Genomic DNA, 27,124 nt, shown 5'->3' with positions numbered 1-27,124 from the left:
GTTCAAGGCCAGGCTGGATGGGGCTTTGAGCAACCTGGTCTAGTGGAAGGTGTCCCCACCCATGACAGTGGGTTGGAATTAGATGATTTTAAGGTCCCTTCCAATCCAAACCATTCTGTGATTTTATGATTTCATGACTTGCAAAGCATTTAAAAACATTAATTTTAACACAGGCAGTAAGAAGATTAACATGCCCATATGCTTATATCAGAAAGGGCATGGCCAGCAGGACAAGGGAAGCAATCATCCCTTTGTACTTGGCACTGGTGAGCCTGCACCTCAAATACTGTGTTCATTTTTGGGCCCCTCACTACATCGAGGCGCTGGAGCAGGTTGAGGGAAGAGCAATGAAGCTGGTGAAGGGTCCAGAGCACAAGTCTTATGAGGAGCTGCTGAGGGAACTGGGGTTCTTGAGTCTGGAGGGGAGGAGACTCAGAGGGACTTTATTGCTCTCTACAGCTCCCTGACAGGAAGATGTAGGCAGGTGGGGGTCGGTCTCTTCTCCTAGGTAAAAAGTGACAGGACATGAGGAAATGGTCTCAAGTTGCACTAAGCAAGGTTTACATTGGATATTAGGGGAAAATTCTTCACTGAAACAGTTGTCAAGCATTGCATTTGGAAATGATTCATTCATAAAGATCATCATTTTCTATGACCTAATGTTTTAAAGAATTCCTGCACTGAATACAGAAGATCTACTACACAGAAGTTTTGAAACGTCAGAGTAGAAAAGCAGGCATAATACTGCAATAAAAATATGTCTATCATTTAAAGACTTTAAGGTCTTCTTCATGGCTGCTTGGATTGTCACAGCATGATGAATCATATACATTTTTCTAAAACCAAAAGCTGATCTTCCATTAGTTGTTAGGAGCTCATACAAGTATGTTTTCATCATACCATCTAGCCCATGATGCACGGTAAAACAAATCTTGTCTTGTCCAGTAAAGAAATGTTCATCAAGATCAGCCAGGGTGCAGGTTCATTAACACTTCAGATGAAAAATACAATTCCCTAATTGGAAGTATTTCAAATATGAAGGGGAAAGGCATTAAAACAGAGCATAGAATTTTCATGGTTTCTTACTCCTTCAGGTAAGTCTGCTTTAAAGCAATGACAATTCAAGTAATTTAACAGTTAACATAAAAGTAATGTTCTATACATCACTGATTCAAAGGTGGATATAATCATTTCTCTATCCTCTGATATGGTTAGCTATGGGAAATGTAGTGCCTTTAGTAAATGTCATTATAGCAAAACAGCAAGATAATACCACAGATACTGTCACCACAAAGCCACACAACAGTTTTAACTTGATTGTTTCCATTTGCTCAATACCCAAGTCAATTAAATGGATGTTACTGGAGTCAGCGAATATTAATACTTGTCATGTAAGAAAAGTGGCATTGTACAGATAGAAATGATATGATGTGGCTGCACCTGGCAACTAAACACTATCTTAGGACAGTTCAATACTGTTATATCCTCATCTAGTCTACTTTTAGTGTTTCCCAATTTGATCCAAATTTGGATTTCTCTCCCTAATTTAAAGTACTGGCTCACTACAGACCTTTGGAAACCATGAACTTCCAATGACTTTAAAGTCATCAACATATTTTCTTAATCCCTGGCTTTTATCACGATCACAGGAGTCTTTTCTCAAGCTACATCAATGAGAAAAGTAATTATTTAAAAGGTTGCTTGCAGCTTCACAAATCTGAAAATTACCAACCTAGATTTTGCTCTAGAAATGTGTCAGCAGGTCAAAACAGTGCACCATTGTTTCCTTTATCAGAAAGAATGAATACCACTTCAAAAGGGCAGTGTTAAATATTGGTATAGTACTTCAGAGCTTTTTTGAGACAGCTTTGTGTGAATGTGGATGGTGGCACTGCACTACTACTGTTCACTGAAGTCTGGGGAACAGTGAGAAATGTTAAATTCCCTGCCGATACGCAGGCGGACTTGCCAAGATCCAGGCAAAATTTATACAACATGCACATTTCAGTGCACTAACTCTGGGTTCACTTGTAAAATGGAAAACGATTAATAAACAATGGCTGCTTCAGTGAGAAACTGACAAAACAGAACAAGTTGTCATCTATGCGTGGCACCTATGATGCCACTTAAGAGAGGAGAATCCAACAATTATACATGCAGCAGGAAGAAATCCTGGGGCTTTTTAGCACCAAGATGTAAGAGTCGGTTCAAAGAGAATGATATTGTCTCAACATTGCCAACTAAGTCCTGGAGATGGAATGTGGTCCTCCTGGACACCAAGACACAAAGACCCTGGGAAAGAGAACTGCCTGGTATGAGGAGTACTATGCCGTTCCCTGCTACCTGGTACTGAAATGAACAACTACAATAAGGCCGCATAACCGCTGTCCAGAAGATGGATCACAACCACTGTCGCAGCAATGAACGAAGAAAACTTGAACTTCAGGTGAACTTCCTTCATTATAGTATCATTGTAATACAAAACCAAACCTCCTGGTCTGAAGCCATCCGCCTCTTAAGGCAAACCATGCCTCGGGCACACCTCTTTGGACATGCTGGTAACCTTGCTCGAGAAGGTGGAGACTGGCAACAATCCATGGGCCAGAGGAGGAGAAAGGTGTGTTGCTTGGCATAAAAGATGGGTCCTTAGCAACCCAACTTTGGAGATCTTCCCCAGCAAGGATCACTATGATTGGAAGGACCGGCGGGATGCTGCCTGGACCTGGGTCCATAGGGACGCTTTGGACCCATGGTGGTAGCCATAATCCTCTTTCCTTCTCTGTTTACTTTACCTTTTCTTCCCCTCCTGTCACTCTATCTATTGCACGCCGCTTTACGGGCAAACAATAAAGTTGTGCTCTTTGATCAAAGCATAACCCCTTGGCGTGGTTGCCTTGATTTTTTTTGCACTTCGAGATCATAGTAAACAAACCATCATGAGTCCACTGAGTGGACCGTGACACAATACAAACCAGTCATCTTGACTAATACATTAGATTTTTGCAAATTAATCTATCATTTAAATTACTCTAGAATTGTTAACAAATTAGTCTTTCCAACAATGTAGCTATCTTTGCCTTTGCTAAATAAACACTATATTCATGGCTAACACAGAAATTTCCATTTTAGCTCTTAGAGATTTGATGTATTCATGTTATTAATGATTTATAACACTTTCCCTCAGATTTCACTCATTCTGCTGCTGAAGATTATTTTTTAAATTAGTTCTTCTGTGACAGATGTCTATGCTTGACTTTAAAGAGACATTCATGCAGGGAAATGTCATCAGCATATTGGGGAAATATCTTAAATATTTACGAGAGTATTATTAATGCAACAGAGAAGATCAGAGTAATGAACGAAGAAACACAGCACTGGAACCAAAGACTAGTTTTTTTCATTATTAGAAAGAAATTCCAGTCCAAGCATTCCTTATAATTTCAGGTGTCCTAGACCCAGTTTTGTAGAAGTTATCACATACCCTCAGACTTATAAAAGACTGCAGTTCTTGCACAGCTCTGGTTTGGGTATCTTTAGACTATGGCTCTCCTGAGGAAACAAACTCCTAGTTGTTTACACAGTACAGTAGGACTTTGGAAACTTAAGTTTAAGAACCTGCTCTACTCATCTGTCTATGTGGCCATGAGCAAGTCCAGTAGCTTCCATGTGCCAAATTTGTCCGCTCTGATGAGTTTAAAAGTTATGGAGGTTATGTAAACAATAAGTGTAGGAAGATAAGTATGGGGCAAGTACTTTCCAAGGAAGGTATCAGTACCGAATCAAAATGAGCATCCCCATGCAAAAACTTTTTAAAAAAATCCACCAAAACCACCTAAACATCACTCCTTCTTAAGACCTTCTAAAACCAAATACTGTACAAAATTTAGGATGCAATTAAGTGTTTTAACTTTAGCCTAGGAAAATAACTAATATTGTGGGTTTGATCACTTCAATTTAAGAGGTATGTACCTGGAACCTTTTTACTTTTCTAGAACGTTTTTCTTGTTGTGTTTGAATGAAAATGAAATTTAGCATAATCACATATAGAAATACTGGAGAAAGATACTGAGGATTGAGCCTCCCAAGGAAAGTGTTCCATCTGACTGCATTGCTACAACAGAGTTACTATTCACCTACGAATCTGAAAGAAGCGCTCTACAGCACTGCTGATGATTTCATTCTCCTTCCTGTCTGGCTGGATTTTTAATTAAGCAAAAACTTTCAAGGAATTTATTATCAAAGCCTAGTCTTCTGGTTCTCTGAAATGATTGATTAGCATCACTCCACTTATTTTGTAACAGTACTAGTGATCAATGAAAGCAATTATGGTCATAATAGAGTACACAGAGAAACACAAGATCTGACAACCCTTTAAAACTTCAATTATTCTTGTAGCTAAATAATATTGCTAAAACTCTCTGTCTATATTAATGATTTATACTGTTGACCAGTCCTATTGTGCTTAAACAACTCCTGTGCTAATCAGACAGGCTAGCTGGAGTTTCTGGCTTTTCCTCCTTTTGGATTACACAACATTGCCTTCAAGTAACAGGTTTCTGATGGGTAGCAACAGGTAGTAATGTCCCTGTAATTCTGGTCTCATCACAGGATTGTTTTCATTATCTGACCATAAAGAATACTATGAAAATATTGATATTCAAATTGCACGTGACATAACATTTCTGGACAAGCAACATATTTTCCATCTTCATTTAAATGTCAACAAGCAGTTACACAGAAGGCAGCGCTGAGACGCATGTTAATCTAAAAGATCTATGTTTTAGAACACCTGTGTGGTGGTTTTTACCACATGGATCTTGAAAGTTTAAGCAATGTATTTGTTGCTTTCCATACATCACAAACCTCTGACAGGACCATAGCAGAGGCTCTTAATTTCCCACAGACAATAGACTCGTGTCTGAAACGACTAAAACTCCAGCTTCATTTGTTGGAAGCACACACCTTCCTTCTTGCCAGCTCCTTCCCCTTCCCTTAAATGCCCAGAGGAGCTCCCAGATCACTGCATAGATAAACTAGAACTGGTTTTAACTGGCAGCCTAAATTGGAGATCACCATCGGAGATTATCAGGACTCTTCAGATATATCTGCATGCCACTTCTTCATATTACAAACAGCAAAGGGAGGAATCAGTAGTTTCAAGATGTAGAGTGCACACAAAGTTAATATAGTGTTTAATTAATTTCAGTCTGTATAACAACGCCTGTTAATCAAATCAGAATTTCAAACTATGCATACATTTGTATATTTCTTCATTACCACAAAAAAGTAAAATAGATTGTTTAAAGGTGCATTGTTCCTTGGAGTTAGTGATCACACAATGTTTGTGATGTGCAAATTGAGCATTATTTATAGCACTGAATTTATTACTTACTGATAACATCCATGTCCATCTTTGTATCGGCAGAATTTCACTCAATATTAATAACCTTACAGAATTATTTGTCAACTGAAGTTTTAAATTAGTGTTTCTCGAGTGCAGCTTGTACTGCCATGGTGACTTCAGCTACCTGACACAACATTTGTCTTCCTTCAAAATGACATTAAAAACCCACATCACTGCTAAGAATCCAAGCATTAGAACTTTCAAAGTACCAATATGAAGAGGAAACCAAACAGAACAACTCCTATGTCTGCTGAAATCACTGGTTACAGGCAGGAAGCAGTGGCATTGCAAAGCTGCTCTCAGGAAGTCACACTTACTGACAGTAAAACCAAGGAGGCTGGAACACATAAGCAGCACAACTGGAAACACAGCATGGGCTCCAAACACCAATTCACAGCCAAGAATAGAAGGGACTACTGAAACAACTATGTTGACACAGTGTAGGGATAGCATAATTTTTTTCCCATGAGAGCTTTCAGTTTTTATAAAAGGCATGCACTAAGGTCTGTGGCAAAATGTGCCACAATTGCTAAAATTCATAGATGACTGTTCATTAACGATAACATTTTCTTATTTGTTGCATGTAACATAGGACAACTACTTTTTGTGAAAAAGGACATCAATGAGAAAAACGGTGCAATAATTCCACAAATCCATCTATGTTGAAAAAAATAAACCTGAACAGCTCAAAATAAGAAATTAATCAGCATTTAATATCAAGGTTACTAGAAACCTTGCATTAGCCGACTAGTACCTGTAGTAAAAGCCAGAAACCCATCCAAACACATTTTGCTACTATGAACCAGGAGTAATTTCGTGCTAAATGCAGAACATGAATAATTATTCTGAGTTAATGCAACCATGATAATTAGAGCACTTGAAACAGAATGGTGATTGGCACTACCAAGGCATAAAAGGGTGCTAGTAGCAAGCATGGTAAGTCATTATCTCTGGTGGGAGGGAGAGAGACAAGTAATTACTACCTGCAGATCACTGAGGAGCTGGTTGAGACACACTGTGAGGGAAATGGCAATGTATTATGAAACCAGTGCCTTTCTTAAATCTGTAATTTCAGTATCCAGGGTTACATTCCAGTCTGGCTGGAGTCAGGCTCTCCACTTCCAACCATGCCTGTGCAAAGTACTGCCTGAGCAAGGCCCTCTGGGGGAGCAGGACCAAGGATCCAGGAACCACACAGCTGATTTCAAGAGAAATATCTCCTCAGTCCATCATCAGCCATGTGCAAATTCATTAGCATCATCATGATCTTTTGCGGTCTACTTTTATTTGCTCTTCATAACACAGCTCTAAGGCAATCCAACCAGTGACTACACTGTCAAAGCACAGCCCAATTCCTTCAGGAATTACTTAAGAATAAGTGAAAAAGCCCTAATGTAGCATGCCTTTTGGTTGTTGTCTCTGTCAATCACTGAGCAACACACTGACAGAGTGCTCCATTAAATACACATTAAAACTCTTGGAGTACAGAGAATAGTAAAAGTGTTTACAGCCAGACTGTTGTCATGATGGTTAAAGAACAGACTCTGCACCTACCACCCAGCAGTGTTTCAAAATCCAGGACCTCACTGCCGCTTTTAATTTTGGCCTCTTCTGAAGGGGAATGGTTTGGTAAGGGAACTGTTTGGGAGTACTGCTCTCCCCAGCTCAGTATGGGCTAACACCTCCATGTCAGTCTACTTACAAATAGTATTTTATCAGTGCAAGAAAACAATGTCTTATGTAATTTCTCCCCTAGCTACAAAATCGTAGTAAACACAAACGCTCCTTAAAGACTTCTGACATCGAGAAGGCACTTAAAAAAAACACTTTCTAACTGGCTGTAGCAAGACACTTTCCAGAGGAGCTTTGAAAACAGCTCTAAAAAGTTGAAGCACACTTCAATATATTTTATTACAAACTTCTAGGTTCAAAGCTACTTCATGGCACTGTTTTATAAGCACTATCAAATAATATCAGAAACGTTATAGCCTCTGGTGTCAAAGCCACTGACAAAAAAGAGAAAAGCTAATTTTTCTTAGGTCTCCTTGACCCTTATTAGAAAGTTTCCCCAAATACCTGTGTGCTGAAGACTCTCAAAGCCCAGCCTAGTAAGACCGGCTACTACACTTACAGGAACTGCCATAAATAACCATGAAAATTCCTTCATTAACCACAGTCCTCTTAGGGAATAGCAAAAGGCCATTGCATGATCTCACACTATCAAGCAGGCACTTCCTTGTTTAACAGCATTCAACCTCTGAAGAGCAGTTTCATCAGTCCTTCTGAAATAATAAAAAAATAAATAAACCCATGGCATTCTGACTGCAAACTGGTATGTCCTTTCAAAACAAGATACTTTGATAATAAACAACATTGGCCTTTGATCTTAGGCTGACCACGAAAACTCATGCAGACTCACTAAGTGGGCTGAAATTGACCACCAAGCTTGAAGTTGCAAAAGGCATGCAGATAAACAAATCTCTTTTGAAAACAAAACAAAAAAATCCCAAACCCCACCCTAGCTTTGAATGACTGCAAGTTACCAGACATTTGATTTTACTTCAGGTGTGAACAGTATCATCCGTCACAAGAATTTCCTAAAGAAAAAACGCAGCTTAGTCAGTGCTGGTCTTTACCAATCTCACAGATACATGACTTCTGTGCATCTGCTTAGCCCAAATGAATTGGTCATGTGGGTCACAGACCATACAAGGAACATATTTCCTCATGTTAAACTTTTCTTTTTTTCCCCCAGAAAATGAAAAAATAACAGAAAAGTGGGGTTGGTTTTTTCTTCTTTCCTACATTTATAGTTTTCCCTGCTGTGTTTGGTCTCGCACATAAAAAACAGCACTGAACCAAACAATCAAATATTCATTTAAAACACGTTTTGAGCTAGGAACATTGTATTTTCCCTGATATAGTCCTCAGGTGGCCTCATTTTATCTTTATGAAAAAAGAAACACCTGAAAAAAACACAGTCAAAAACTCTGCTACCTTTTATCACCATTTCCTAACAGGATTACGATTCTCTCAGCACCATAGCTATTACGAGCTCTGATAAGGTTACAGCAGATATCCAGAATTGCATCGCCTGTTGTTCATAACAATCAGGCTGAGCTCCACACAGCAAAAGGCTGAACCGTGCAGAGCACAGACCAGTTTTGACCAGAAATGAAACAGACATAGGGGAGCAGAAAACAGGAGAATCTGTTAGCTTCATGAAAAGGCTGGGCAGCTCCACAAGTCTCACGTGCTTCATCACAACGGAGAGACTAGTACGAGTGAAGAGCAGCAGACAAAAAAGCAATGTAAGAGAAAAATACTTGTACAGTGCTTTGAGATTCAACCTAGGCACACTGATTGATGCAAGCAGCAATTCAGCTTCTATTTCCTATGGCAACATGCTGTCCTAATAACATTGGAAACACAAGCAGATTGTAGACTTTTAGATTCTATTATGAAATTAATGCATTCTTTTCTTTTTTCAGTCCTGCAGGAAGAGGAAATTATTTGGGTAAAGTCAGGGGATGCAACCAAACCTCAGCAATTCACCGATTGTTTTTTTAGCATTTATAGTAACCTACGCTTCTTTGAGTAGGCTGTGGATAGAAACATAAACTTGGATAGAAACACAAGCTTTCATCTACTTAATCCGTTTTTTACTTCGTTCATGAAGTCCTGGAATCCCAGATGCAAGACTTTTATGGCAGCTTCATGTCTATCCTGTCTCAAGGTTGAGTGAGATGCAGATGAAATCTATGGGCCACAACAGACTGTTCTTTCCCATTCCAAATCCAACTCCTCAAAAACTACCGACATTGCTACGGTAACCTATGCCTGTGCTCCTTCTGACATGCCCTCACAAGAGAACGGGCAAAATGGGAGAGGGCAAACGTAGGAAATGGGAAAGAGGACTTACTAGTCAAAAAATATGATTAATTCAGTACACTGACTTGCTGCAACTTTTAAAAAATATTTTAAGATTGTGTGAAATTATATGCTTCTCTAATTAGAAATTCAAAAAAGTTTAAGCTTAACCTAAATGAGATATTTTTTAAAAATTTGGATAGTCTCAATTGTTCTTCCAGCTTACGTGATGGCCATATTTGATTAAAACAGTATTAATTCTAGTGAAAAAAGGCACTTGACATAAAGGCATATGTAGTATGGGGAAACATAAGGAGTAATGTCTAAAATGGGTCTCAGCAAGATGTATACATCTTACACCACATAATTTGGACAACTTTACATATTATTATACCTTGCTTGATTCTTTTTGAGACACAGTGACCTTAGAACATGTGATATAGTTTAGCAGACTATGGAAACTTTGATAGTACTCAGTGAGGCATAAACACATCCACTTCATACAGAGCTCAGCCTATCCACCCACCAAAGATCCTATTAACGCCAACTCAACACACTGATTTTTAGATGGATGAAACATTTGAATTGTGCCATGAGGGTAATCTACAAGTAATATACATACAAAAACATTCATACTCTGCTATGTTTTTCCTCATTGACTTTAGATCTGCGAATGTCTAGGTCAGTCTGCTGGAGATACTGCCAATGGCCTAAAGGACAGAATTTCTTACTGCAGATGAATCATCATGGAGAACTCATCCTCATGTGAGCAGAAAAGGTATCTGCACCAACTGAAGTAGAACAAAAAGCCACTGCAGGTATTGGTATATAATAGTATTTCCTTTCGCCCTTTACCCTTTCAAAGATTACTATCTGAAAGAAAACACTGCAATGAGACTTAGCCTTTCTTCACACGGGTCTTCACTCATGCTAGAAGGAGACAATGTTACGTAAAGTCAACACTTTCCAAATGCTGCTCCGCCCCTAATGCTTGTGGAGGGTAATAGAAGATACAATTTCAGTGACATTAACCTCTGTCAGGGTATATTGCATTATTATTACAAAGTCTTATTAAAAAAAAAGTACATGAAACAATTGTAAAATGCTTATTTATCCAGCTTAAAATACTTTATTGTATCACTGCATTCTTCCATTTTACAAAGCATTTTAATTTACCAAGGTGACTCCTGAGTGATGAAGGACAGTTGTTTTTACAAGCAGCGCAGCCCAACAGGCTAGCCAGAATACAAATAGCCCTTAGAAATGCGGTGCTTGTAGGGCGGTGGGAACAAGCCTTAGAAGAGAGAGCATTTAAGTATCTCTGTCCGAAGTTGCTCGAGTTTACCTTTACTCTCTTGCCTCTGCTCCTCCCACATTTTACTCGGTTTTATATTCTCTGATTATGAATGCACTTGTCAACATCTAAAAAGCTGTTATCTGTGATTATTGATGACAGCTGGAAAGTGTATTGAACTCCTCTGACATAAACTAATTAAGAACAATTCCAGTGACTGGAAAGCATAAAATTCAGCACAGACTTCTCCAAAGCCAATACTAATAGACAGAAAGCTTATATAACTTTCACCATCCATTATTACTGCTCTCGTGCTTTAATTAGAAGACACATAAATGACTGAAGGGGACATACGTCAGTGAACTGCAATTTACTTTTTGGAGGATGGACATAATTGCAAGCCAGCAGGAAGACTGTAATGATTGTAAAAAGAAGAAGAGAAAATAATACTGTGCCATGATTAAAAATCACACTAATTTACATGACCAGGTTTAGTGCTAACTCAATTATTACAGAAAGATAAAGAACTGAATTCTTACCTCCAACTGCCACAAAGTCTCATGTCCAGGCAGCACCTTATATATATATATATATACATAGAATTAATTAAAACCATATAAAGCACACATTGCAATAAACAGCAGACAATCTTGCTCTCTTCTACATTAAATAGAGTATATGCACTGTCAAGAATTGCACTTGTATATTATAAAGCCTCCTTATTTGCTAGAGAATTTAGCGAGATCCCTAAAGAGCTATCTGAGATGTCTGGCAAACAAGTGGGGTTTTGCAGTCCAAGGTAATGGTGCTTACCTCTGGCATAGAAAAAACATTCAAAGGTGTCCTTTGCCCATGGCAGGGGGGTTGGAACCAGATGATCTTTAAGATTCCCTCCAACCCAAACAATTCTACAAAGCAGCTACCCTGAAAAAAAAGGCATGTGGTGTGCTGCTGCTGCACTTCTCTAGGTCCTGTGTGAAAATGGATGTAACACTGTACTAGTACTGTTGCTGCTGGATGACAGAAAAGGTCTCCAAAAACGCCCCAAATGAAAGAGCTACAGGTCGGTTTGAAACATGAGCCCCCAAACCAGAATGACACCATTCCAGATGAAAGGAGCCAAGAATCATTCAGACTGCATCAACCACCTGCCAAATTGCCTAGCATTCCCTTGCATGGATTCAGACACTTGGTTTTATCACTTGTTTCTGAGAATACCACTCTTAAAAGCTAGCAACCATAAATAGAAGGCTTTCACATACTATGGAGAAACCAAAACCTCCGAATCACTTCAGTCACGTATTCAGCATAGCAAAATGACCTTACCTTCAACAGTAACAGGTTAAGTTACTAGTTTGCGTGAGCTAACCAGAACACTCTGAAGGTAAATACACTGGTGCAGAGATGAAACCAACATGCCAAAATCATTAATAATGACTATGCAGGCCACAAAGCAGATGAAGAAATTCAACATCTGAATTACGCTCCTAGAAAATGAGTCTACCGCAATACTGAGAGGTGAGCTCAATTAGCCTTGCGAAGGAGAGCAAAGGGAAGAGCCTTTTGCAGTAAAGTAGGGAGGACGTTCCGTTCCACCCAAGGTTAACAGCTGTGACCAAGTCACGGCACAGAAAAAAGCTGAAGTCAGGCTAAAGTGTAGGATGTATACACTAAACACCAGTGTAACTTTGGGGTGTACCTTCTGTGTTTTTAATTAAGGCCAGTATTGGGGGTACAACTGAAGCACGTGGATTTTGTGTCCAACTGAAACTATGCTGGATAGAAATCATCACATGAGTACCTATAATTGATACGGTTCTTTTGTCCTCAACCCACACATTTAGTAAACTGATGTTCTTCAGTAGAATGAATTCCAACCTGTTAAAATGCAACAGATTTCAACAGTAACAACTTTGCTTGCCAAAAAATTCTGCTTCCCACTTCCAAAGCAGAGGGAAAAAAAAGTGCATTAGCAGTCTGATCCCTCCTCATAGATCAGTGCTTGAACGTTTTAGACAACCTATGCAGCTGTGAAAAAAAAATAAAAATAATCTGTTGCAAATTTTCAAGACCATGTGACCTACAGTAAATACTGTATTCTTAAATGGATATATTGATAATTCTTTCCTAGACTCGAAGTTAGTTCCTTGCAGTCCATTTTTCTTAATACACATATTTTTATGGCACTATATACAGATTTATAGAGAGGAAAGATACATGTAGAAAAATTTTTTTTTTTGGTGTAGTATGTGCATGCATAAACATTAAAAGGTGCAATCAATCTGCCTTTCTCATACAATTTCTTAGGAGAAAGTAACAGAAGACACCTTTACCTACTTGTCATAAAGCTGCATGGTAAATAGAAGCTGGGCAGTACAGGCAATGATTATGTTGTACTGATAAACAGAAATGACTGCTGTGAAAAAGGTAAATGTTAAGTGGTTTAAGGTCATTTCCTCAATCATTTCCATTAGATGGTCTCTTTTAGGTGGTGAACATCACACTTGTTCCATTACCGCTCTATTCATGATCTAATTCATGTAAGATACTTGTTGACATACTTCAGATTCATATTTCTCTGCCTGAATCAAAGCATAACTGATAGTACAGCTGTGAAGAGATACATTTGTGCAGAATTTGACTTAGTATTACAAAACGTAGAATTTCTCCTCAAACTGTCAAAACTCATCTGTAGCCCCAAAACGCTCTTTAATCACTACAGTCTACTCACACAGTCAAGGCAGTGATGCACCTCCCAGTTTTGAGGAAAAAAAAAAAAAGAAAGATAAAGAATTTCCATTCTCTAAGGTAAAGCAAAATGATTTTGTCATTCTGACCAAGGAGACAAGTCTTAGACGCCCTGAATTCTTCAAAAGGTATCAACATAAAACAAGTCTGAACGAGAGAAAAAGATACTGAGCGCTCAAAACATTGGTCACAGTGGTGAAATCAAATTTCCATGTGACAATCACTGGTATAAGGGCATACTTTCTTCAAGGAAACATACAGCCACAGCTTATTTCTGGCCATAGGTACAAAATGAGGAATTCACTCTTTCCCTCCTGACATGATGCTGCCCCTCATGAGAATGAATCTACATGAAGAACAATCTGGCTACAGTGACAGCCTTTGCTGCAGTGTTAATACCTCTCAGATTAAAAAGTTTCCCCTAAAGAATTAATGCTTATCACTTTCCATGTAATTTATAAAAGTAACATATAAAAATGACTGTCTAAATAAGGTGGGCAGTGCTGAAGTTCAAGATTTTTTTTCCTGTACAGAAAAAATACATAGTGACAAGATGCAAATGAAAAAAAGTGGCTTCACTAAGAGGTGTATTGGTTTAATTTTCATCAGAATTAATATAGAAATATATGCATCTTTGTAAGAACTACATACATTTTATTTAAAGGCATGCAATGAGAAAAGTATGATTCCCTACCACTGCTGAGCAATAAAAAAGGGCCAATATTAACAATTATGTTCATTTCATTACTTTCTGTCTACAGCAATTAAAACAGCTTGTATATTAGCAGTATAATGAATCAGTACATGATATTAAGTAGCCTGCAAATGCTTCAATCATTGGTTCTGAACTAAGTTTGTGTCTTCTGAAGTTCTTCACTGCTGTAGTAGATGATCAAGCGGTTCAGAGCTTGGCATAATCTTTCAGGATCATTTCTAATTTCTGGCTCAACATGATGTTCCCCTTCACTTTCAGCTTACCAGAAAAGAATGCCTACAAAAAGCAGAGGAGGGGGAGAAAAAAAATATTCAACTGTCCACCCACAATTCAAAAAGCTGCTAGAACCAAACAATAAGCCAAAGGTAAGTGTGGTTGTTTAGTGCTCCAGAGAAAGCACTTCAATGCACAATGAATATTGGTGATTAGTTATTAACAAAACATCATCCAAGTTACATTTTAATAGCATCCAGAATCACAGTTTTCTGTCTAGAGTGCAGGCAAAGGCCAAGTCTATCACTCAGGAAAAAAAACTAAACACAAACCAGCTATAGTCTCTTGGTGTAAGACAAACTTCTCCACAGCAGCTCATGGAAATACCTCACCAGGGCACAAAAATAAAGCCTGCAGTCCCCCACTCCCTATATATCTATACATCTTCATATGAAATGAGAAAATGGAATGAGAAGGCCATTTAATGAAAATTAAAGGCCTAATGAAAAGGTCAGCTACTCAAATTCAGAACAAATCCAAACAGGAACTTGCACAATGTATGTACATGCACATTCCCAAGAAATGCACTGGTTTTATATATAGCATATTGCAACAAATAGGAACTAAACAAGATTTTGATGTGTTTGCAGAATCATAGATCAACCAGTATTTTCACTGAAATGCTGGTATATTACATTTTTATTGTCCCTACTTCAAAGAGCTGTATAGGCTGTTTCAATCTAGTTTTTCTACCATTTTTTTAAAACTACTTCTGCTTCGCTGTGGCTTTGCAATTAGAAAGCTGTTTGAAAGTTCGGAAACAGCACGCTTTTGCATAGTTCCATTAACTTGAAATACATTCAAATAAGAAAAGAGAGCCAGCAGAAAAGAATTTGAATAGATGTTTTGAGCTTCTTTAGATGAAAAACTTCACAGAAACTCAAATACTAATGCCTGAGAACAGATAATGTTCCTGAATTGCAACCACTATTCTTTAGCATTCTGAAGATTACACATCAATATCTTGTTTGTTTATGCTTTACGCCTGCTATATATAGAGGGTCACAAAGGATTTTACTCATGTGGTATACAGAACTTATAATAAACATGTGCCATCCTTGCTAGTCTCCAAATTTACAATCAAAGTCTCCAACAATAACTGCTTGGGATCAAAGAAAAGGAACTATTTCATGTAGAATGACCTTAATTAAAGTTTTAATTTGTTCAGTCTTTAATTTATAAGCTCACATATTAAATTTATGACAGTTTAATTTACTTTTACACAAGGAATTTTCATTAGTAAAATTAGTAGTTTTAAACAGTTGATTAGTCCAAGAAGCTAAAAGTGCAGACCTAGATTACACACCTTTTTAAAGAAATCTACCCAGTGTGGTGAATTTTGACCAGTTTCAATGGATCTACATGCACGCACTGAGATTTCCCTTTGCTGCAGCAGTAGCAGTAAATCAGAATACTGCAACAAATACCAACTTTCTGCAACATGACCAATCAAAACAACCTGAATGATCAAATTGTCAAACCCTAACCTTACAAATCATATATTGTGAATGTCAGGAAACAAATAACCAATTTTCTACTGCTGGGCTCCATGTCATTTGAGGTATCTTTGTCTCAAGATGATAAAGATGGCATAAATTCCTCATCATGTCTTCTGACTAGTTCAGTGTAACGTAATGATGCAGTTATACCTCATCTGACTCTGGTTTGCACTGTGAAGACATCCAGTGTTGCAGATTTCAGAATGCAGTCATTAACCAGAGCTTGACTTCAGGCACATAATATGTCCCCATGCAAATGAGTATGTGTGTGACGCACAGGTTTTACCTTTTGGGGGTTGGTCTTTTGTTGTATTACATCCATGAAATCCTCATCCGAGAGAGTGAAGGTGGTATCAGCAGAACTTCTTGCAGGTCCTTGATACACTGCTCCAGAGCCATTTTTTAAGTCAATTGCTGAGAATAAGTGGCAAAGATAGTTTTATTTAAAAAATAAAGATAAAACTTTCAGTCTGAAGAACACTGCTCTCCTTATCTATTATTATAAAGCATCCAATCTAAATATAAATCTTGTTTAACAGCCACTTAGAAAATGAAAGGGTTTTAATTCTTCTTTAATGAAAGATAATAATTGAGATTATGATAGAAAGAATTCTTTTTCTACTAAAGGGGGGGGGGTTTACAGCAAGGATTACCATCTGAAAATTCTTGCATAGATAGCAGAAACCATTTCTAAACAACACTTAAGATGCACAAGGTATTAATTAGTGCAATTCCTGCAGAAATGTTAAAGTTGGTGATAAAGCTCTAACATTTTAAACCAGCATCCTATATTCAAAGGAGGCAAAGGCGGTGGTGTTCAAATATGCTGCTGCATTTTCCCTGTTCTGCTTCTTGCAAAGAGCATTTAAAGCCTTGCCCAAAATGTCTTTCTCTTCTGAAATGCCAAAAATTCCTTACAGTGTCTGAAGCTTCAGAGTGTTCTTTTCCCACACCAAACGACCTGCCAAAACAATCTATTACAAGGCTAACACTACCACATATTGCATCATTTGTTTAGAAGAATATTACAGGAATGTTTTGGCAGGATGTGCTCTGCCAAATCATTCTCAGATTTTGCAAATTCCCAGTCTTTCCCTTTACACCTTTTAATCTTGGCCCGCCCCCGCCCCCCGTTTTTTAAGCACAAAATAAAATCATTATTCAAGTGGATGTTCCCATATGAACATGACATTTCCATAAGGACATGACATCTCTAATCACAGAATCATGGCTGCCTAGCCAATACTAGTAACGCCAGTTGGTTTCTCTTAGCTGACAACTTTTAACAAACTGGCCTAACTATGGAGACATTATTTCTCCATAAACTATCTCATGTGTATTTTTTTTCCAAATATTTTTTCTGAAAGAGTAAGGTGAACTATAGACTGGGAGTAGCTTTTGTCTGTTTGAGTTAAGTCTTTGATTTTCTGAAATCTGATCTAAGTAATATTTACCCAGTTACAACAAAACTAGAAGGGGAAGTAAGTGTACAATGATGCTTAGTGAGAAGTGACATACTGCATTATAATTACCCACTTCATTTAAGGTAAATTGTAATTTCAGGGACAGGTTTAATGGACAACACTAACTTGATGCAAAAAGAGGAGAAGAAAGAAAATAAATTACTGAGCACCAGATGAACAATCTATACCTCCTATGTTTGTGGGTAGGAGCTGTGCAACACTTTTTTTTTATTTGAAAGAGAAACTGCATAGTCCAGAATTGTAACAAAGCCTTTAAACATTGCTCCTGTTGGTTATGCAGGCACAGACTATTATTTTTAAAAAAAAATAATTATCATTGAATCATAAAATGCAAGCTTCACAGTGGATACCAGCTCCTCAGATTAAGTTAAACAAGTTTAACTATCAACATGCTTTTAAAATATACCTCTACTCAAATGCTAGCAATATTACGAACCATACCAATGCAGACAAACTGAGCTCCCTTTGAGCCAAATAGCTCTGGTCAGCAGCAAGCCCCACATATAAATTCACAAACCACACACACGGTTTTCAGGGAAGCTTACAATTCTTAATTATGTATTTTTAATTACTTCTGGACTTTAGAAATCAAAAGAGCATGAATCCATTCCTGTGCTTCATTTTTCATGCATTCATTTTCTTGGCTGTTGCCACCTCTCCCAAACTGTTCCAGAAGAGGACCCACATGCTCAAAGCCTGACATAACATCTCCCAAGACACAACAGACCCTCTTCTTCCTCTCACTAAGCACTGGCTGGAAAAGCAGTTTTGATATATCTCATTGATAATACCCATTCATCAGCCTCCGCACTGTAATGTTTAGACAACAAAAAGTTAAAATTAAAAAGGTTTAGTGACTCGGGCAAGTTCTAACAACTGCTGTATTTTACTCTGGATACAGTCCACACAACATTGTTACAATCCCTGCTCTCCATTTCCTATCCAAGTCTCAAAGGTATCAGTTATCAATCCATGTCTTAATTAAATTTAAGCTCTCAAAGCACAAATATGCTTGTAAACCTTGCATAATCATGGTTCCATGGGCAAAACTAATCTCAAAACTTGTTAGAAATTTTATTAAAAAACAAGACCAACCTAATAGTATGTCCTTTTCCCCAAAATATTAATATATCCTTTCCATTTCCTCTTTATTCTTTTTAAAGAACATTAAGATTTTTGCTGAGGAAGAAAAAAAGAAAAAGAAAGAACAGAGCAGCCACAAAAGAGATGAGCTCTGTAACAACATATACTGTCTTTTTCACAAAAACACGAAGGACCTTCTACTGTTACTCAACCCACCCCTTTTTTTTTTAAGCTTTATCATAAACGAGTTATGACATCTCCAATGCAAGCAGTCAAAAAAAGACCAAAAAAAAGGCACCCAAACCCTCAAAGGAAATAGCAGGAAGAAATGAAGTCATGAAACTTGATATGTAAGCCCTAGCGGGTGAATTCAGGTGAATCACACTGGAGAAAGTGTGATCCAAAATACACCATATGTTGGTATTTTTAAGAGGGAAAGGAACTCCCCTCCTCGTAGAGAATGGAAAACTAGCCCAAAAATTTGCTCATTCATTTTTTGTGTGGGGCTGAAATGCAGGGTGTGTGGGGGGGGATGAGAATTAGAACCATACGTGATCAGTTTTCTCACCTCCTGATGTACACCTAGCCTAGACTATTCAGATGACTACAGAGACTGAACTACAGCACTGGCACACAGACACATGGATGTAAACTAGCAATGAAAGAAATGAGCTGAATACCGGAACAGATTCCAACCGTAAGAGCAGAAAAATTCTAGCTTTCCAAAATGGCCAGACAGGGTGCCTTCTTGTAAAATACAACTTCATGAGAGAAGGCTATATAAAACAGCTGCCTGCTGTAGCAGGAAATGGTCTTGATGCAAGTGACCTGCATGTGACTTCTACACATCTCCTGGATACTGTCTCCATGGTCATAGCTACAGTCTCAACCCTGCAGGCTGCATGCTGCACTACAATTGCAGCATCCAGCTTGATAATGACATCGTACTGGTGTAGCTATGTCAGTGCTCAGGTGGCTGGTGTCCTGGGCAGCTGGCCAGGCAACTACCTCCTGCACTGCTATTGCAGCTCCACTGCTAGCAGTAAGAGATGAGTAGTCTGAAGGTGTCTCCAGTGTTCTTTGCTCCTGCAAACATGCAGCCTTCCATAGTTGCTACAGATAAAGAGCTCTTCTCCTAGCCATCCACATGGCTGATCCACTCCATACAAAAACAGAACTCTGAAACACAGGCATAGTACTCCTCAATACTGCGCGTAGCGACATAAACTAAAAGCTGAAGTCCCTTTTAAATAAAATCAATGTAAAATTATAGTACTACACACCTGGCAGAAAAGCAGAATCAAACAGTTTCAGTGAATGAAACAGCAGTTATCATTCAATTTTTTTTTTTACTTGTATATGTGTTACATTGCAGTAACTAAATTTCTATGAATAATTATCATCCATAACATGCTGTTGTCAGAGACGTTAACAGAAAGGTCAAAAATACTATAAATATATATATATATAGGCTAAACCACTAGACACTGACATTCTACAGCAGGTAGCCAAATAGCCTAAAAAACTAAGATTTGGGTCTCAGGTTTTGCTTTACCTTCGAAGAATGCCTTACCATTTCTAGGACAGAAATACTAAGGGGTCAGATTATTCTTTGTTTGTTTTGGTTTAGTTTTTATTCTGCTTTACAGAGGGTACGTAACTGCAATACAGGACTCAACCTCAATGCAAACAGAACAAAGTGTCACCCACTTTTCATTGCCTGAAGTCATACTGTATCATAAATTATTAAGCAGTTTCTCTGTAATTCGTCAGATATTCACAATCAACTGCATATAACAATTTTTCCCCAGTTCTCCTAACAAAGTTTTATTCTGAGAACTGGAAAGGAAGACAAGTGTCTTCTGCCATCAGCAGTGTCTTCAAAAGCATGATGAAAAGCAACAGATGGGTAAACTCTTTTGAGTACTGCTCTAGAGAGCCATTAACCATCAGCTAACAAATATCAATGGTCATGTCTTTTTCTATGGAAAGAGAAGCCAAAATAAAGTAAACACACACCCCCAAAAAAAACCCAACATATTTTATAACCATTGAAAACAAAGGCAATTGTTGTACAGTAATAAATATTTAGGAGAGAGCAATGCATGCTTTAGGTAGTGAAGCCAACTGGAGAAGTCAAAGCTGGGGGGGGGGGTGTGTCTCAATTAGGAATTTTATTAAAAAATAAGAAAAGATACCTCCAGTACTGCTAAGCTTATTCCTTGGGGTTTGATACTGCCAAAATCTGTATTGCTTTACCTTCTTAAGGCAATTTTCAGCATCCTCTTAAATTAGAACAGCTTGCTTCTATAAAGAAATACCACTAATTAAGACCAGTTGACAGTGGCTGCAGTTGAATGTTGTTCAGACAGTGAATGAGCTCTCCAGAATTTCCTATACTGAGTGCAAGATCAATGGTTCTGTATCTCCCCATGGCTTCACACTATCCAGAGAGAACTACTTAAAAGTAGTTCTAACGAAGTTTGCTAATTAAACAGACTAGCATTACCGGTACTAGTGCTACCAACAAGAAGCGTCTCTGTAACAATAAAAACTAGTTTCCATTCAGAAATCCCACTTCATTGAAAGTAATAAACAAAAATTTGGCTTACTGCAGAGAATAGAGATCAAAAGGTTACAGTTGCAATTAAAACAAAACACTGAGTATAAATATAAATTTAGAAAAACCCTTTTGGTTCCTGAAAGTTTGGAAAATACTAGAACAACTGTGTACATGAGAACAAATTTCAGAGCAGTCCCTAATACTGCTGCTTTCTCTCATCTGCTTCCCTCCCAGATCTCAAAAGGCTCAAGGACATTAGCAGAAGATGCTGGAGCTACAATCATTGAGTAAGACAGCAATGAGCTGCAGGGCCCAGATTGTTTCTAGTGCTGCCAATTGCTGCAGCTTTCACAACAGCACAAAGCTGCGCAAAAGTGACAAGTCAAAAAAATAAGAGACAGGCCAGCACAACTACATAACAAATTTCATAAGGGAAAGAGGCTTAGCAGGTAGCCCAAGAGAACTATAAATACTGCCTGTAAAGGCCCGGGATGCCCTTTGAAAATGAGGTCTAAAAATAAGATAAATAATAGAACAATTAGATTATGCTGGGGGATTTTTTGATGCTATCTCCTCACATTTCAGGTGTTTCAGAGATAATATGTCAAGAATTTTGACCATACATTGAAGGAGTATGTAGTATTTCTTCACAGGAACTGTCTTCTAAATTAATTTCAATGTAATACTGTGTTCTTTGCTTTATTTTAACTATGCATGTTATGGGATCTAGCTCTCAAAACAGCAACTTTACTTTTAGAAAAGAGAGAAAGATAATTAAAAAATTTTATAATCTAATTTAGCATAACACCTAAGAAACATTTAGAATTATTGTACACAGAAGATCAACTAATAATCAGAGGACCATATTTATATGTAGTATAAAGAAGTGCAGTTCTACCAACAGAGTTTACTAATACTAAAATCTGAAGTAGGTTTGAAACCACTCAGAATAGTGACACATAATTAAATTCAAGCTACAGCAAAGGTTACATCTCACAATCATCTTCAGTTTTTAAAGTAAAAAAACTGTCAAAGGCTAGAATTTTTATTTATGTACAGAAACTTACAAACCATTAATAACAGAAAAAGTCAAGCACTTGAGTCAGTAGATGGCATTGTCAATGTTACATATTCTCAATTGGCTGTCATTGTTTGTGTGCATTACAAAAGTCTTGGTGATGACCATACAAAAATCTGTCAGAAATCTCTTAGTTTATCGACAATACCTTAACTGTAAGAAAGCTGTCTTCCTCTGAATGCAAAGCCACAAACTACTCTCTTCTTCCACATTCACCATGCAAAATAAATTATGCTAGCATCTGGTAGAAAAGACAGCACATAATGATGCTTTTGAATACTGAATAATAATGTATGCAAACAAGAAAAAAAAAAAAAAGCTGACAATTGCTCACAAATCTTGAATGCTTGCCTCTGGAAGGTTTTTTTTTGCCTTGTGCTTATTTGGGTTTGTTTTTTAATGACCAGAATAGTGTTTAAAAAAATCCCCAAAACAAAAATTCCATCATGCAGATAGAGATACCTTGTCATTAGAAATATATCATTATAGTTAATTGACAGCAATGGTATTATGCTATTAATCCACATAAGGACAAATTGTCAGAGATGACACTACAGTTGTCACAACTGCTAACACTGCCAGTGAGTTTATATAACTATTTAAATGTTTTAAATTAGTTTAATATTTCAATTATAATAAACATTTATTTTTAATTTATTTTATTTTAATATTAACCAACTCCTACTTTATTCATCTTTTAATGGCTTGAAATTTCAAAGACATACAAAAATATGCAGAAAACCATCAGATGACACCGGAAGTTCTTTGAAAAAGTGATATACAAAGGCAGTACTTGCCTACCAACATTCCTGAGGAGAAAAGTAAGCACGACTTTCTACAGGCACCCTTCTTTTCACCCAGATACTTACATCCAGTCTTACATGTTTACTACACCATAAAGACTACAGTAACGCTAGCCACTGTTTTGACACCTAAACTTGAAGGAACTCACCACACTATATAAAGATTTGCAGTTATCTTTTACAAGATTTTGGAAATGTTTAATTTAAGCTCCTAGTAGTAAGATGTTTAAACTCCACCGCCCTCCACCCCACAGGGAGCTTTTTAAGTAGTTCCAAATTCGTATAAAAGTAAAGATATTGTTCACTGCAACAGAAGCAGAGCAAACAAGACAAACAGAAGTTCTATCTATTTATTCTTTATTATATATAGATTATTAATATATAAGAAAATTATTAATATAAATTATATATATATATATTATATATTATCTATTACCTTTAGCTAGGGAAATAAGCAGTGGAAGAAGGCACCACTTTCCTGGAACTGCTTCAGCAGAAAACAAGAGAGGACAAGCTTTGACTGAAAACCAGAAAAAGCTGACTCTTGATTTACTGAAAGCAGGGGTACTCTCTCACTCTGGATACAATAGTAAAAACATCCACCTGTTTCCCCACTAATGAAACCTGGTCTCAGGAGGCATGTAAGGCCACTGCTCTAGCCTAAATCTTTAAGTGTGCCTGTTTTGTGTTCAGCAGTTTGCACCTTAAGGTCTTTCTAAATGAGAAATCCTATTCATGTCTTGAACACTCCTCATCAGATTTTTCTTCCATTGATTTATCCTGCCATTCTTTGACCATATGTAATACTGAGTTTGGTTGACAAACAAAGCTGTTCCAAAATCAAAAACAGTGATAAATTATCTCGAAGACAGTTTTCTGCTTGTTATTATAAACGTGACCATCACTTATATGACGTTTAGCTATACATGAAACAATAGACATGACTGAGGTAATGTGCAGAGTGATTCTCTTAACAAACACAAGTATCCACTTCAAGTGTTCTGGAGTTTTAGCACTCCTAATGTATCTTCTAAAAATGTAAGCAGGAACACATGAAAGACTTCATGAGCCTTTTGTCCAGGTTGTAAGAATGCCCATCATTCAAATGACTGAGTGCAAAAGTGAAAACTGCAGACGGTAAGAATGATCAGGAGTGAGTTTTAAGACAGATTTGAGTTGAATTACGCAGTATTTACCACCCCTCCCATTTTGATGTATAGATACTCAGCCTGCATAATTTATACAGGTGTATACAACATATTGATTAACTGCTATCCAAATGAAAACCACCCATTATCCCTCAAAATTAGCTTAAAAGGTAGTACATGTAGAACAGAACTATCTTGATCAATCTATGTACGATATTTTTCTTGAAATGTAACAGCAGCCTGCCAGACCGCTACTCGGAATCTCTGCTGGTTAACATTAGGAAAAGAGAAAGTGAAATCACAGGTTTCTAAATCTCTCTGTAAAAGTATGAGCAGTTTCTTAACCACAATAACCATTTATGGAGAACAGCCATTGCAAAGACAAAAAAAGTCACAGTGTGTGGGACAAAGCACAATGCAGACCTGATCGGACCTATCAGCATGTCAGTCTCTCTCCCCAGCCTGTCAAAGGGCAGCCTACTTCATCTGTATCTCCACCACAACTGTTCTGACTGGATCCAACCATTAAGATCAATTAAAATGAAGCAGTCTACGTGACAGACTTGACCCCAAGACTTGCATTTCTCCAGAAAAATGCAAATGGAAGTTACAACCTGCCTATGGTTTATTCCTTTAGAAAAACTTTACATTCTACTAATAGACACAATGATTTAGGACACCTCAGCAAAAAAAACCCACCCTAAATAATTCCAAAAAACTGTATCTAATTACTAAAATTAGACCGCTTTTTGTAAAAACACATGTCCTTAGAAACTTAGCACAAAAGAATTTAAGAGGACAGGTTTCCTGAGTAAGCAGTTTTGCCCCCATCAGATAAATGCACATATCTGTATAATCCACTTTACCAGGAAACAATTCCTCTCTGACCCATTGCTATTACAAGCTTTAGCCTCTCTTCATTAACCCAGTCCCATGCTTAAACGAAGGGGTAAGCATCATTATACCTTCATTAAACCTTGACCTCAGCAAATTTGAATGGAAACAGATAGGTCTATATTTTCACTGAAATTACAAGAACAATAGAGTAGAAATAAACACTTGGTTTAGATCAATTAGTGTGTACATCACCAGCAGATTAATTACTGTAACACAGAGCTCCTAGTAGGTTAATTTAGCCTGCCTTTCTAAGTGCAGTGGTGATCCATTCCGGAAATGTAAACAGAAATGCACTGAAGATCTTTCCAGAGGATGGTTTGCCTATGCATATATCTAGATAGGCAAGTTACAGAACTACATTCCTAGAACGGTCAGTAAATGTCATTACAAACACTATCTGACCTCCTTGTCACTTTTGCATTCATATTTTTAGGTCCCAGTGATGCTTATGCTTATGCTTACTTTCAAGGTACTAGTTTAATTAATTTAAAAATAGAAGTATAATTAATCACACCTCATTAAAAAATGCATCAGGGTATAATATAAAAGCTACAACTTACTCCACTGCATTGCTGTTCTTCCATCTTTAGTGATGTCCCATTGGAATATGGCATTTACTTTCTTTACCAATTCATTTCCAATCTCTTTTACACGACGACCAATTTCTTCAAACACAAGGTCACTCTGCAGCCCTGAAGTCTTGAAAAAGGAAGTATAAGAATTTAAAATTGGAACTCCATTTAAAAAGTTCTAAATATGTCTGTTAGTTCAAGCATTGTGTCCAGGAGAGTCTCTACTCCAGAATTATTAAATGCAATTGAGATTTCTTCCACCACAAATAATCACCTCTAGCAACTGTCAGCATTAAAGAGTACATTCAAGCAGAAAATGCTTCGTGGACTCTTCCTTAGGAATTATTTGAAATGCTGCTTGTGCAGTTTTTGTCATTTATCACTACAATTTCAGATATGTTTTACAATTAGGGACTTAAGGGCTTCTAAACTGCCCTTTATTCCCCTTGGAGGATAACCACTGGCCCTTTCCCCATGGTGAACAGCATATTAGTTTTTAGAACACAAAAATGTTTTCACAAGTACATTACTTAAACTTAACATGGAAGAGATTCAAAACATACTGCACTATGAACACAGTCAGACCTCCAGTGTAGACACACAATGTGTTTATCATTTAAGTGCGGGACTAGCTACATTTACATTTTCAACTTATCCAAACAAGCCTTATTTTACAAATCTTTCATTTTTTTCTTTAACAAGTATTCGTACTGGTTAAAATGCTACACTTTAAGAAGATGTTCCGTGACATTTTTCATCTAACTGGACTTGGAGCAAAGAAGCTCTCATAGCTTTAGCTGTTCTGCTGTACCTACCTGCTCACCAAAATGCAATACTCCTTACGCTGCTGTCTTGCCACCTCTTCGGTTAAGCCTAACATTCTCCATTATATAACAGAGTTCCTGATGACATCTGAATTTGCCAATCTTCACTCATTCAAGCTACTTTCCCCTGGTGGATATCTGCCTCTGTCAGCAAACTTCTGCCAAAGCACTTTAATTTACCAGAGTAAGCCTAAGGAAAAGTAACTGCTTTGCCCATATTAACTAAAAAATCAAAAAACTCTGTAATTATTTCACTGAAAAGTTCTAATGCTTGTATGTTTGAACTTCAAATGCAGACCTGGCAACAGTGCAGAATATCAGAGGACTAAACACTACCAGCAAAAAGAAACGAGTTCCAGGAATATATCACAAGCTTAATATGAATATAACTATCTCAATACTTAATAAACTTTGAATGAACTTATGAAACTTAATGAAACATTGAAGTTTCATCCCTTGCAGGCAGGAATCAATGGGGAAAAAAGATATAGTTTATTAAGGCAAGCACTGGTGCACCTGTTTCTTTTGGATGACATTAAGAACCCCGGACATCCTCAGCACTGCATGTACAGTTCTATCTTTTGTGGCAAGTCCAGTACCCAAGGCTTAATGCATACATGCATAGGATTTTTTAAAATATGTAAAGTACATATTGCGTGTTAGGCCTAATGACATGCACAAATAGCCATGAAAGCATTCTTTCAAAATGACTCAATGAAAAAACTGTTCTCTATAAGTACACTATCTCATTTTCCTTTTTTCTATTCTAATGCCTTCCTGCCACCTTCCCCATGTCTCTCTGAAAAATCTAAGAAAGGTCACACAATTTTACAACTTACACTGAGTTTGATCTTTTACACCCACAAAAT

General features: G+C 37.4%; 1 protein-coding gene across 1 annotated transcript in view; it reads right to left on the bottom strand.

The window, feature by feature from the left end:
- Positions 1–13,896: 13,896 nt before the first annotated feature.
- Positions 13,897–27,124, bottom strand: part of HSD17B4 (hydroxysteroid 17-beta dehydrogenase 4) — a 63,339-nt gene continuing 50,111 nt past the window's right edge. The window contains exons 21-23 of the mRNA XM_037373816.1: positions 25,420–25,558; positions 16,090–16,217; positions 13,897–14,307 (exon numbers count right to left, since the gene is read on the bottom strand). Of these exons, the coding sequence (XP_037229713.1) occupies positions 14,218–14,307; positions 16,090–16,217; positions 25,420–25,558 (357 nt within the window). The 3' untranslated portion in view covers positions 13,897–14,217. The remainder of the gene's footprint in view (positions 14,308–16,089; positions 16,218–25,419; positions 25,559–27,124) is intronic.

Source organism: Falco rusticolus, chromosome Z (assembly GCF_015220075.1).
Source record: "Falco rusticolus isolate bFalRus1 chromosome Z, bFalRus1.pri, whole genome shotgun sequence".
Lineage (NCBI taxonomy): Eukaryota > Metazoa > Chordata > Aves > Falconiformes > Falconidae > Falco > Falco rusticolus.
The sequence above is the reverse complement of the archived record's forward strand: the minus strand, read 5'-3'. Positions and strand labels throughout refer to the sequence as shown.